At 40.1% G+C, this 12531-nt stretch overlaps 2 protein-coding genes across 2 annotated transcripts; one reads left to right on the top strand and one right to left on the bottom strand.

Moving 5' to 3' along the window:
• Nucleotides 1-6: 6 nt before the first annotated feature.
• Nucleotides 7-2331, bottom strand: LOC113238500 (conserved oligomeric Golgi complex subunit 4; the record flags this gene model as incomplete). The annotated part of the gene is made up of 5 exons (XM_026475325.1): nt 2213-2331; nt 1793-1990; nt 1533-1635; nt 194-326; nt 7-133 (listed from the first exon to the last, which is right to left on the bottom strand). Coding segments are annotated over exons 1-5 (648 nt in total), but the record flags the coding sequence as incomplete, so codon positions are not given.
• A 585-nt stretch (nt 2332-2916) lies between these two features.
• Nucleotides 2917-12232, top strand: LOC113238501 (kelch-like protein diablo). The gene is made up of 11 exons (XM_026475326.1): nt 2917-2921; nt 3156-3236; nt 3293-3308; nt 3362-3432; nt 6413-6592; nt 6796-6964; nt 7084-7263; nt 7423-7581; nt 8013-8205; nt 8278-8501; nt 11365-12232. The coding sequence occupies exons 1-11, from the start codon at nt 2917-2919 to the stop codon at nt 11611-11613; spliced, it is 1527 nt and encodes a 508-aa protein (XP_026331111.1). The 3' UTR covers nt 11614-12232.
• The last annotated feature ends 299 nt before the right edge of the window (nt 12233-12531 follow it).

Here is a 12531-nt window from a genome sequence, read left to right as displayed (position 1 = left end):
GGCCGCCTCCGCCTGCGCGGCCAGGTGCCGCGCCAGCAGGTCCACGCCCTCCTCGGCGCGCCCGATCAGCGGGAACAGCTTGAACAGCCGCTCCGCCGCGGCCTCGTCCTCCTTGCGCGCCGCCTCCTCGAACCTGCCGGGGGGCCGAGTCAGCGCCGCCGCGCGCCCCGCCGCGGGCTGCGAGGCCACTCACTTCTGGACCAGGCGGTCGCGGAGGGTGCGCGCGGCGCGGGCCATGGCCTCGCGCGGGTCGGGCGCCCCGCGGGCGCGCGCCGCCGCCACCGACCCGGGGTCCATGCTCAGGAAGCGCGCCACGTGGCCCGCGGCTGCGACACACGTTTATGCGCGACGGTGACTGACGTAGGTACGTGGCTACCCACGATTCCGAGACCGAAGAAACTGAACGACACCTGGATCTCTCATCCGAGTCTCGTCTTTTATTAGTCAATCCCGTTTACTTACATCAGCCTTACATTTTACTTTGTAAAATATATTGTGAATATAGATCATGTAATAGTAATAATGATAAGTGCAGAAAGACAACACCAGTTTAAATTAGAGGAAGGGTTAATTAGGTGACTTATATTAAAAAGTGTTCTGCTATCAATGTAACTCTATTTTACGTATTGTCAAATACAACCATTACGCAACTGCTTGCCTGCATTCCATTTGTGTATTAATGTTTAGTTTACACACTGAATTTTGAAGTTGAAACACTGAATTTTAAAGTTGAAACATTATTTGACACATTTCATTTACAGTAAATAGAAACTTATAAATAATTACCCAAAAAAAATGTAATATATATCACTTTTGTTGTATTTTGTTCAGGATTACTATACTAAACCCTAAAAACAAAAAAAAAAGAAAAAGAAAAAACTTACCCATGACTGTGAAAAGAAAGACATTCAACCTATGCATTCTTCCATGCCTGACTTATGGGTGTGAAACATGTTCACTAAATAAAATACACAAAATCAAACTAAAGGCAGGTTAACAAGCTGTTGATCAGTCTAGGAAAAATTCAAAAAGTCAGGAGTGACAGTATTGGAAGATGAACCAGGGTAATTGATGTGCTTTCAAAGATAAATTAGGCAAAATGGAGATTGACTGGGCATCTGTTGCATGGGTTGGAAAAATGGAGCGATGTAATCACCAATTGGTGATGTTACATAATGGAAAGCATAATAGACGGTGCCAACATCATAGACAAGTGGATGAGCTGAAACTAACTGCAGGACCGTATTGGAGAAGAGCAGCTCTTGATAGAGCACACTGGAAAGATCTGGAGGCCTATGCCAAGATGCAAACTGAGTTAAGAAATATAATGTAAAAATTTAAAATGCAACATAAAATTGTAATGTAAAAACATCTCTAACTCAGCTTAAAAAGACTATAAAAAAAACTATATTTATAGTAAACCGGCATAATTTAAAAATATTAATTTACAAACTATTAGATTAAAGTTTGAATAGACGGGCAATTGCCATTTAAAAATCCTAATAATAATGCAGAGATGTTCTTAAAATTACCTGTCTCATAATCATGTGCCTTAATGGCGGCCTCCACCCCTGCACTGCAAAGTTGCAAGTCGATCAGATCGTGAACTCGCCGCTGGCATTCTGCTACCCGTGACTGCAATTAAAAATCATTCCATACATCCTTAGGGAATAAATTATAAAATTGCACTTCTAAATTTCTGGTCACTTAGAACTAAAACAGAGTCTTTTAGAGTAAAGTTCAAATTAGAAACTTTTAAAATAAAGTGTTTATGCTTCTGAACAGAACTGACCCTTGCAAGATCTAGTTGCCGCACTTTAGCGCTAACATCCCTTGCCAGTACTGCAGTCGTCTCCACCATGTGACAGGCTGTCTGTGCATCACTCTTCACTTCGTTCAGCTTTGTGTACGCTTGGCTTGCAGTGCGCAGTTGCCCTTCCAAGGAGCACGCTCGAGAGAGCACTCCAGTTAGAGCTTCATTCACTTCAGTCTGTAAATTTTAGTATTATAAGAGGTAACAAATAATTCGATGAGTAATTGTATTTGGGTTAGGTTGTTCTTTGCTCAAAATTCTGCAATAATAACTATTTATCTTCAAGCCAATAGAACATATTTTTATAGTAAACTTAGCCATAAAGGAGACTCTTGGTTTTAGAGCCAAAGCAAGAATTTCGATGAACTGAGTTGGCAGTGAAATAAAATCAAATGCTACCTCCTCTTTTTCGATTTCACTGAGCGCCTTTTGCAGGCCTTCCTCTGTTGACACATCGTATTTTTCTAACAAGAGTGCTAGCGACATTGTTGAATTTAGTTTAACAAGTCGGCCTGCCGAGTGCTAACTTTTACTATACAAAATATACAGCTATCAGTACAATAGCATTTCTTGTTTTTGACAGCTGACTATTTATCAACAACAATAAATTATTATCAAAAGAACTATGCCATTATGAGCTGTATTGCAGCGTAATATGATCGTATGCCGTTCAAAATAATTAACCGTAGTAGCACAAACTTGTGTTCGCAATTGTAAGCCCTACAGGCGTATATAAAAACGTCAAAGACTTTTTATTAATGGCAACAGCTACAGTCAGTCAAACTATTCTTAAGGATTCGATGTAAAGATGTAAAGTAACTCTATTTTTGTTTTTTCTGTTAGACATTTTGTCCAGCAACGTTTTCTAATGTGGCAGCTACAAATTTCTTGTGTCTTGAGTTGATTTCTCAGTCAGTAGAGAGAGAGATGACAATTTTTTTCAATAAAATATATTTCACATTAAAAATGTAGCAACACCATACCTGCTTGACATTTGCCCTAAATACACATTCAGAAACTAATGATAGTTACTACTTTGTCATTCTCACAAATACTAATTTCATGAAATAATTTTCTATTTTATGTGATAGCGAATCGCGTAGATGAGGTATATTTTATAAATATTGAAATAGCTAAAGCAGTTTGTGAACGTTTTGTTGTTCGCAACAGCTCATTATTTACTGTATACATTTTTAATGGTGTCATGCATTTATATTATGTTTTGAAAGCATTCGTAAAAAAAATAGTAGGGAACAAAATCAGGACGATGCCTGTACTTTTGCAACAATAAACAAAAATTTCTTACTTTGGAAAATCAATGTGGCGTTAATTTTTTTTATAGATATCATACTCAGGGCGTAATTGGTGTTTTGCGCTCTACAGAGGACAGTTTTTGTGGTGCGGTAAATCAAAATCGTCAAAGGTAAGTGAGGGTGAGACTTGACATTAGCATAATAATGTTCGTGTATTGGCAAACAGGATCAGTTTTTCAGGGGTACGTGATGTTTAGTTGGGTTCTTGGTGAACGGAAGGTTTGATTGGTTTCAGATTGACTCCGTGTGGGGCTGGGCTTCGCCCCCGCTGCGCTTGCAGCTGGGAAACGCGCGCGGACCCAAGAGGTGAGTGAACTTATATTTTTTTTATAGATTTTTAGTATAATATGTAACTAGTGTGCAGTGAGCATTCATGTGTTATTGTAGAACGTGTGATGTTATTGTAGGTGGTGTGTTGTTTTATCAACATGGGCGATTGTATGAAAACAATGGGTGCGATCAGCTGATTGCACAAATGGGCTGAGATAAGGTTTTAACAACCCCTGTTATTTGTTCTACACTGCAGTCAAATGCAGGTGGTATTTCCTTTGGTGAGGTACAACCTGCTAATGTAATTTTATGTGTCAGTTGCCATCAGTGCCATTAAAAATATCTTATTTGTTTGTTACATCACTGATTTCACAGAATGAGAAGTTAATTACACAATAATGATTTCATGACAAATTCTACGAATGATACGTAACATTCTTAGGGTCGTATTCCAGAACTCTACTCAATGCTTAAGTCAGGACTTGATTATGATTTAAAGCCCTAGAAATCATACTCAAGTCCTTGCCATTAGGGTCATATATCCAATGCTTGAAATCATACTCAAGTCCTGACTTGAGCATTGAGTAGAGTTCTGGAATACGACCCTTAGACTTTATTCTTACTACACTATTTCCTTGTTGTTTTTTTACTAAAACTGTATTTGTCAAAGTTAGATCTTTTTAGATTATACAATATGATTTTCAGGTATAGCTTGTTAATTGGTCTGCTGTTGGTGGCCTCCTTGTTTAAGCCCTCTCATTCCATTTTTCTGTATCTTGGCTGACCTTCCCCCACTTTCTCCTAGCTATAGCAATGTTATTATGTTGCCTCTGCCTTTGGATGCTGTGCATATTGTTATTTCTACCTTTTACAGATGTACTTAGGAGCAAATTGAGGTTGTTACCATTTTAGTGTCATATAAAGTGTTTATCAGCTTAGTTTTCTTTCTTTATTTGTTTTAACTTGAAAATGGTGGAAGCTTCTTTGAAATAAAAAAGAAATTTACTTACATTCTATTGCATAAACAAATAAATCTGTTTTACTTTTGTTTTGATAAAATAACACAAATATTATTGTTAAATATCTATTTTAAGAATTTTTTTACAAGTCCATGTAAGTTACAGAATATATTAATAAAATTAACTAATAAATTTAACAATAAGTGTAATTATAGAGCAATCATTTCCATTACAATTAATTAACTTGCCAGCTGTATTACAATTGCCACATAGTGACATTGTATGTACACTAGGAATAATTGACATGTTGGCACCAGTCTAGCCACATTTCTGTGCTCTTAGGTGTATGTGTACCTTGATGCATTTGCTGACCACTGTAGTATTTAATTCTTTTTATTATCTGGTTTCTTTTTTACTGCACCTTTACTTGCGTTCCATGTATGTCTTTATTATGTTACTAATACTTAATACAAACTAATATAAACCCAGATTTTTTTATTTGTCAGAATCTTACATTATCAAGTATCTGGAATGTAATTATTATTATAGAAAAATAAATTTAAATAAGATGTGAATGTAATTGTACATTTAAACTTGTAAAACTTTTTACTGTCCCTATAAACTAGTAGTAATATAAAATTTATTCAAGTAATTTTTGTAAAATTAAATAAGCATTTAATTGAAAAGTAGTAAACAGTTGTTTATTTAAAAATCTTTGTGGAAAAGGCCATCTTAGACGTAGATAGTTTTGTTAGAGCATACTATTATGAACACTATTTCTTTTGTTATTCAACCACATACAATCTTTCACTACACTGTTGAAAACTGTGCACTAGTTCAAGGCCTTGTAGCACTGTTTTCGTCACGGCTCACATCATGACCTTTGTGTAATTAACATGCTATTTGTACATCAGCCTTTTAATGACTATAGAGTTTTTACATTTTCATTTATTTTTATTTTTTTCTTACATTTCAGTTTCTATATTTATGCAGTTATGTTTTGTTCTTTTTTGTTATTCTTTCTAAAAATTAGTTTTTGTTTTTTTCTTTAGTCGTTTCAGCTGTGGTAAAAAAAATACATTTTCTTTTCTTTCATTCTACAATTAGAACACTCAATAGTGAACCACATAAAAATGTTGTATTTCAATGATTTTGTGTGAAATTTAATTTCAGCGGCGTATCATTTTCGTCATTCAAAGAGACAAGAAGTTGTTTCAAACTTTTCTTTAATAGTATTGTGTGTTGGTTGGTGATATTTATGCCTCTTGGACTTCTAGACTGGTGTTTACCGTATAATGTGATAATATAATTTGACATCATGTTATCAGAGGTCAGAGAAAGTTAAAAAATCGTATGACAATGCATTAAAACCTTTTTTCTAAAGGAAACCTGTTATTAGCTTTGAGACAGTTGTTACGTATTTGTATGCTGCCTTTGTATATAAAACAGGTTTTACCAATGCTTATTTATCTCAAGTAACCAACTTAACACATTTTTAAATATAAATGGTAATATATAAATATGAAAGGTAAATGTTTCATTGCATTGTGTACATATTTCAAGCCTCCTTTCTATTTGGTACGTTTTGTGGTTATCTGACGCAGGGCATTGGTGTTGTCCGCCTATGTGTAACGTTACAAGTTCAGACGGTTTTTATAATACCACAGTTGATGTGTACCATATTCCTTCAACATTTACACTTAAATTAGGTTTGTAAACTTTTATCCTTTGCATTAGGATTTATGACTCAACTAAGGCATTTTGGGAGACCAACGTTGAACCAACATTTAAACGAGCCTTTGTCCAAATATATCTTAAAAGTTATGAACACATATCTTTATAGTATGAATGTGAACTAAATTAAAAAGAGGAAAGTCGGGCTTGAGTGAGTACTTGAGTTGAGAGACAACAAACGGCTTGTGACCTAATAAGGGTGTATCAAAATGGGATAAATGCAAATAACCTGATGGCGAGTGTACGACCTAGCACCTAGTTATGACAGGAGTTAACAATTGGATAAGGTTGTAATCGAAACTGGTTGTGGTGCCGTTGCTTAGGATGGGGGAGGGCGGGTCGCCGGGAGGCGTGGGCGTGGGAGGCGTCGGAGGCGCGCGGCTCTCGCACACGTCGGAGAAGCATCCGCGGGCCATCCTCGGGGAGCTGTCGGCGCTGCGCCGCCATCGCGAGCTCTGCGACGTCGTGCTCAACGTCGCCAACCGGAAACTATTCGCACACAGGTACGCATTCTTACACACTATACCTTGACTGCCAAACAAACGGTCGTGGTCTGCGACACGCGGGAGGGTGACGCTTCTTGACCACAGGCAAGGAAAACGTAACGCGCACAGTACAAACTTTTGAATATTAATAATCGATTCGTCGTTTTCGTCAAAGAGTACTTGTTACTTCCTGGCACTGCAGCAGGCCCTTTTGTCGCCAGAGTGATCCTGTCGGCGTGCAGCCCCTACTTCCGCGCGATGTTCACGGGCGAGCTGGCCGAGTCGCGCGCCACGGAGGTCACCATCCGGGACGTGGACGAGCAGGCCATGGAACAGCTCGTCGACTTCTGCTACACTGCGCATATTGTCGTCGAGGAGAGCAATGTCCAGGTACTGCGAGGAACTAACTGGAGACAGAAAAGTGGCGCCGAACGGTTACTTATAAGTATCTGCATTCGCCGCCCTGTTGCCTAGAATACAATATTGTGACAGTAGTGTGATGTTTCCAGGCGTTGCTGCCGGCGGCGTGCCTTCTACAGCTGGCGGAGATCCAGGACGTGTGCTGCGAGTTTCTAAAGCGGCAACTAGACTGCTCCAACTGCCTGGGCATCCGAGCCTTCGCCGACACGCATTCGTGTCGTGAACTGCTCCGAATCGCTGACAAGTTCACGCAGCAGAACTTCCCGGAGGTAACGTTTCTCGCCACCGTCATAACCAACGCTTAGAAACTAACTTCGTACAATCTTATTCTGTGACGTGAATTTTTAGGAGTTTTTCGTTTTAACATTACCAATAGAGAAATTATATTTAGTCTAAACTGGAAATACTTATCTATGACGTTTGCGCAGGTGATGGAGAGCGAAGAATTCCTACTGCTGCCGGCGGCGCAGCTGATCGATATCGTGTCCTCGGATGAGCTGAACGTGCGCTCCGAGGAGCAGACCTTCCAGGCCGTCATGTCCTGGGTCAAATACAACGTCGCCGAGCGTCGGCAACACCTCGCCCAGGTCATTTTAACACTTCCCGATTAGCGCCATTTCTCTATATTAGCTTGACTGACTTGACTTTACTGACTTAACTGCTGTAAACTCGGAAGCGAATGGTCTCGACCAGTCAAAATAGCCAAATGATCAATTGCTTGCCTCTTTCCCCCACCCCGCAAGACACTTAACGGTGATTAGTCCTAGAGACTAGCCGAACTAAGGTGGCTCAATACGTGGTGGTGGGTCACGGGAAAATATCTATTTTGAAAAAAATTATATTTTTTTCCATTATTTGAAATTGTTCGGATGGTGGAAATTCTGCATTCTACATTTTCTCAATTGGCAAACGTACTATTGACGAGCAATTCCAAGCGTCGCCCGTCAGACTGCGAGTGCCATAGCTGCGTCGGTGAAGCCGGAACGATTTGGTAACGTTTGCTCCGTTCGCTTTGCAGGTCCTCCAGCACGTGCGCCTGCCCCTGCTGAGCCCGAAGTTCCTGGTGGGCACGGTGTCGTCGGAGCTGCTGATCCGGTCGGACGACGCGTGCCGCGACCTGCTGGACGAGGCCAAGAACTACCTGCTGCTGCCGCAGGAGCGGCCGCTCATGCAGGGGCCGAGGACGAGGCCCCGGAAGCCCACGCGGCGAGGTGCGTGCGGCCCGGCGCGGGGCGGCGGGCGGCGGGCGGGCGGTTGACGGGCAGTTGACGGGCCTGTTGCAGGCGAGGTGCTGTTCGCGGTGGGCGGCTGGTGCAGCGGCGACGCCATCGCGTCGGTGGAGCGCTTCGACCCGCAGACGGCCGAGTGGAAGATGGTGGCGCCCATGTCCAAGCGCCGCTGCGGCGTGGGCGTCGCCGTGCTGCACGACCTGCTGTACGCCGTCGGCGGCCACGACGGCCAGAGCTACCTCAACTCCATCGAGCGCTACGACCCTCAGACCAACCAGGTGGTTCTCGCTTCCGCGGCCGCGCCGCCGGGCCGACTCGGGTGCCGTGGATGGCCTCTCTTAATCGTTCAAATCGCGGTGAACGCAGAGAAAGAAGAATTTACCAAGCCCTTATCTCCTTAATAAATATTACTGAAATTACTTTTCCATCACACTTGCACGTAAATGCTATGGTTGCAGGCAGTCTACCTTGACTATAATGCCCCAAATGAACCCCTCGAGCTTTTTTCTTCTCTATACCAACCATGGCTGCATGAGAAGAAAAAACGCCCGATAATTTTATTTGGGGCATTGTAGTCAAGTTAGCCTGCATGCAATCAAATGTTATAAAAAACATAGTATGTTTCACAGGCGATACTTGAATTACGAACCTCAACTCCGAAAGCCCCCAGTCTTCGGCTTCGGGCTCAACTTGACTTACTATTGAAGCCCTCGCAATGTACTATAGCAATAATTGGATTTGGAATGCCAATTGCGAATGGATGTGTTTTTATTTTGTTGTCTTTCCCTTAGTGTCTATAGTACCATTGATTTGTACCATCAATGGTACAAATGATACTACTATGTGTCCTTAGTACCATCAATGGTACTACCGATACTAGCACGTGTCGCTAGTACCATTGCATCGAAATCATACAAAAAATATATACATATAATAGGGGTTTAATAGTAAATAAATAATTCCAACAATTCATTGAGGAAAAAACCTTCTTGGCTGTTTCCGCTACGTTTAAGTGCTAGATTAAATCCCGGCCACTTCAAAGATTACAATCTTCTTTTAAATAACTCATTGGAAAGCATCTTGTCTTTTGCCGTAAACAAATGATTACATTGACATTATAAGTAAATGTATTAATTGTGGGATGGATTATGTGTTTTTAATTAAAAAAAACGTATTCAATTCTAAACCTAAGGGATAAAATGGATATTAGTAATGAAAAACCAAATGTGAGCAGTGACCAAAATGATATAAAAATAGTCGCTCGTGGACGCGGCAAAGTGTTACTCTACAACGGCCACCAATATTATTTCCACGTGCGGTATAAAAACAACAATTGTTTGTGGAGATGTAAAAATTACAAAACCTTTAACTGTACTGGATCCGTTACGATTACCCAGGTAAAGTTTTAAAAAAAAAAGTTAATTAGCTTTTTTTATTTTTGCTTAGGGTCAATTCATGTTTAAGCTAATTTCGACCTTATTGGCATTTTGTAACTATAATGATTTTTCACACTTCTTTGATTAGTTCATTTTTGTATTAATTAGGCTGGTTGTTTCTGTGTACATTGTTTAGTGTAGTAGCCATTGTACATTGAAGTTTGCGTTGTGTGTGACATGTCCATCCGATAGGTATTTGTATATTTTTATTTTATTTTTAATTTTTACATTAAAAAAATACAAATTAATTGTAGCCGTACAAAAGTTCAAAAATTTAGTATCAATTTCTGTTTACTCCAGGATCAGTCAAAGTTGGTACAACAAAGGCAGCATTCAGAGAACTGTTTACCAGACGAAAATGAAAACATTATGTGTATTATCACAAGCTCAAGCTTAGACAGAGCAGCATCAAATGTCGAAGAGACAGTACCTGCGGTTTACAGAACTACCATAGCATCAATGAAAGATACAGGACTACACTTGATTAAGAAATTACCCACGTATAACAAATACAAATGCAAAGCATACAGAAGAAGAAGGAAATTGGCAGGAGTTGAGAAGATGGCATACAATGACATGAAAGAAGTTGAAGTGCCTCCAGATGACTTCCTTCTTGCTGATTACCGTGATGGCAACGATCGTATCCTGATTTTTGCTCTAAAAGAAGCGAGGGAAATTGTGCTTAACGGAAAAGTGTTCTTATGTGACGGGACCTTCAAGAATTGCTTGAAACCGTTCTATCAGCTTTATGTACTTTTTGTGATATAGGCAGCACCGCAAATGAAAATAATGTGATTCCTGTAATATACGCACTCCTACCGAATAAGAAACAGAAGACTTATTTGATTATGTTTGAACTAATCAAGTCACAGATACGGATGTCTACAAACGAAAAAAAACTGGGAATGGGAACCCCATAAATTTATAACAGATTTCGAACAAGCGGCAATAAATGCCATTGAACGTGCATTTCCCCAGGTGTTACATCACGGTTGCTACTTCCATTTCCTGGATAAAATTAAAAGGAAAGCTACGCAACTTAAAATCCTACATAAATTTAAAAAAAATAGTAACAAAAACTTAAATAAAATAGTGAGCTTGTGCATGGTTCTCCCTCTTTTGCCAGAGTCCAAAATAGAAGAAGGTCTGAATTATATAATTGCAGAGAGTGTAATTATTGGTACTACAAAAGAAGTTAATGATTTGTTAAAGTATATAACACATTTTTGGATGCCGAATAAAGCACAGTGGTGCAGTTTTGGCGAGAGACATCGAACAACGAATTGTTGCGAAGCATGGAACGGTCAATTTCACAAGCGTTTTATGAGAAAACCTACCACAACATGCCAATTTCTAAAAGTTCTAAAAACAGATGCTGCATACCATTCCGTAAATGCTTTGACAACAGAGCCACAAAACTTAAGATCAAAAGCGGTGATCGACCGCAACAATTACATTCAACACGTGCAAATGCAATTAATTCAAGGCGACATTACAGTCGCATTGTTTTTAGAAAAATTGCGTCGTTAGAAAATGTGAGTTTTATTTTCACAAGTAAATACACGGTATAAACAAGTATAATTTTCAATGGTACTAAGGACACATAGTAGTATCATTTGTACCATTGATGGTACAAATCAATGGTACTATAGACACTAAGGCGTCTCTTTAACCGTTCATGCTGCAACTTCCTGCCTGTGCGCAGTGGTGCGGCGCCGTGGCGCCCACGTCGTCGTGCCGCACGTCGGTGGGCGTGGCCGTGCTGGACGGCGCGCTGTACGCCGTGGGCGGACAGGACGGCGTGCAGTGCCTCAACCACGTCGAGCGGTACGACCCCAAGGAGAACCGCTGGACCAAGGTGATTGACAGAACTGGTTCGAAGCGATCCAAGAGTTCAGACGTCCTTTCACAGTTTAATGGCACACGATACTTTGCTTTAACATCGTGTGGTTAGGGCACTTTGCAGTCTCGGCCGCAGTGTGTCTCCGAGAGATAAATTTGCTAAACTTGCGTTGCGGGTTTTTATAAATATAAAAACGTTTTATTAAAAAATTTATATTAAGAAATATAGGAATTTTCTCAAACATGCTCGGAAATGTTTGTACTGCTTTCAAAAAACAAACACGGGAAGTTTATCATTTATGGGTCGCGCGTCCTCGTCCCGGCCAAGGCCCGCAAAGTAAGTATGGAAATTAACTACTTATATTACTGCCCGCTGCACTAAACTTTGAAATCTGTCTACTAATAATGAATTACATATGTAAACAGGCGAATGAAAATTTATACACACATAGCCAACTGACTAGTGTTCGTAATTGCGAGAATTAAAAATACCTACCTGTCCCACATACGTCAAAAAGAAAGAGAAAAGAGTAAAATAAACTAAAGTGGTTTGGTTTTCTTTTCTGTTTATTAATTTTTTTTGTATTTTCACCGCGAAAATGACTTCTAGTAAAATACAGCAATAAATACCACACAACAACGACATTTTCTTTTAGCAATTTGTCCTAACATGTCTTTTTTAATTTTCTATTATACATCTTCCTCTCTTTGATCTTTTATTATTTCCTTACATTTTTGAGAAAAGCACTATATATGTCTCGGCGGGAACGTGAAATCGACTCGTATTAATACAAGGCCGAGCGCCAACCTCAGCAAGGCCTCTGTAATAATATACTATTTAGGAATGAAACTATTTTTCCGGATTTAAATCGCGTATATTTGTTTTTTCAAACAAACCGACGTTTCGGGCCCTTTACAGGTCCCATGGTCACGGTTGACTGAGGTGGTACAGTCTTCAACATAAGTTATGTTGAAGACTGTACCACCTCACCTGTAAAGGGCCCGAAACGTCGGTTTGTTTGAAAAAACA

Source organism: Hyposmocoma kahamanoa, unplaced genomic scaffold (genome assembly GCF_003589595.1).
Source record: "Hyposmocoma kahamanoa isolate Upper Pololo Valley unplaced genomic scaffold, ASM358959v1 96213, whole genome shotgun sequence".
In the NCBI taxonomy this organism is placed as follows: domain Eukaryota; kingdom Metazoa; phylum Arthropoda; class Insecta; order Lepidoptera; family Cosmopterigidae; genus Hyposmocoma; species Hyposmocoma kahamanoa.
This window is presented reverse-complemented; position numbering and strand designations above follow the sequence as displayed.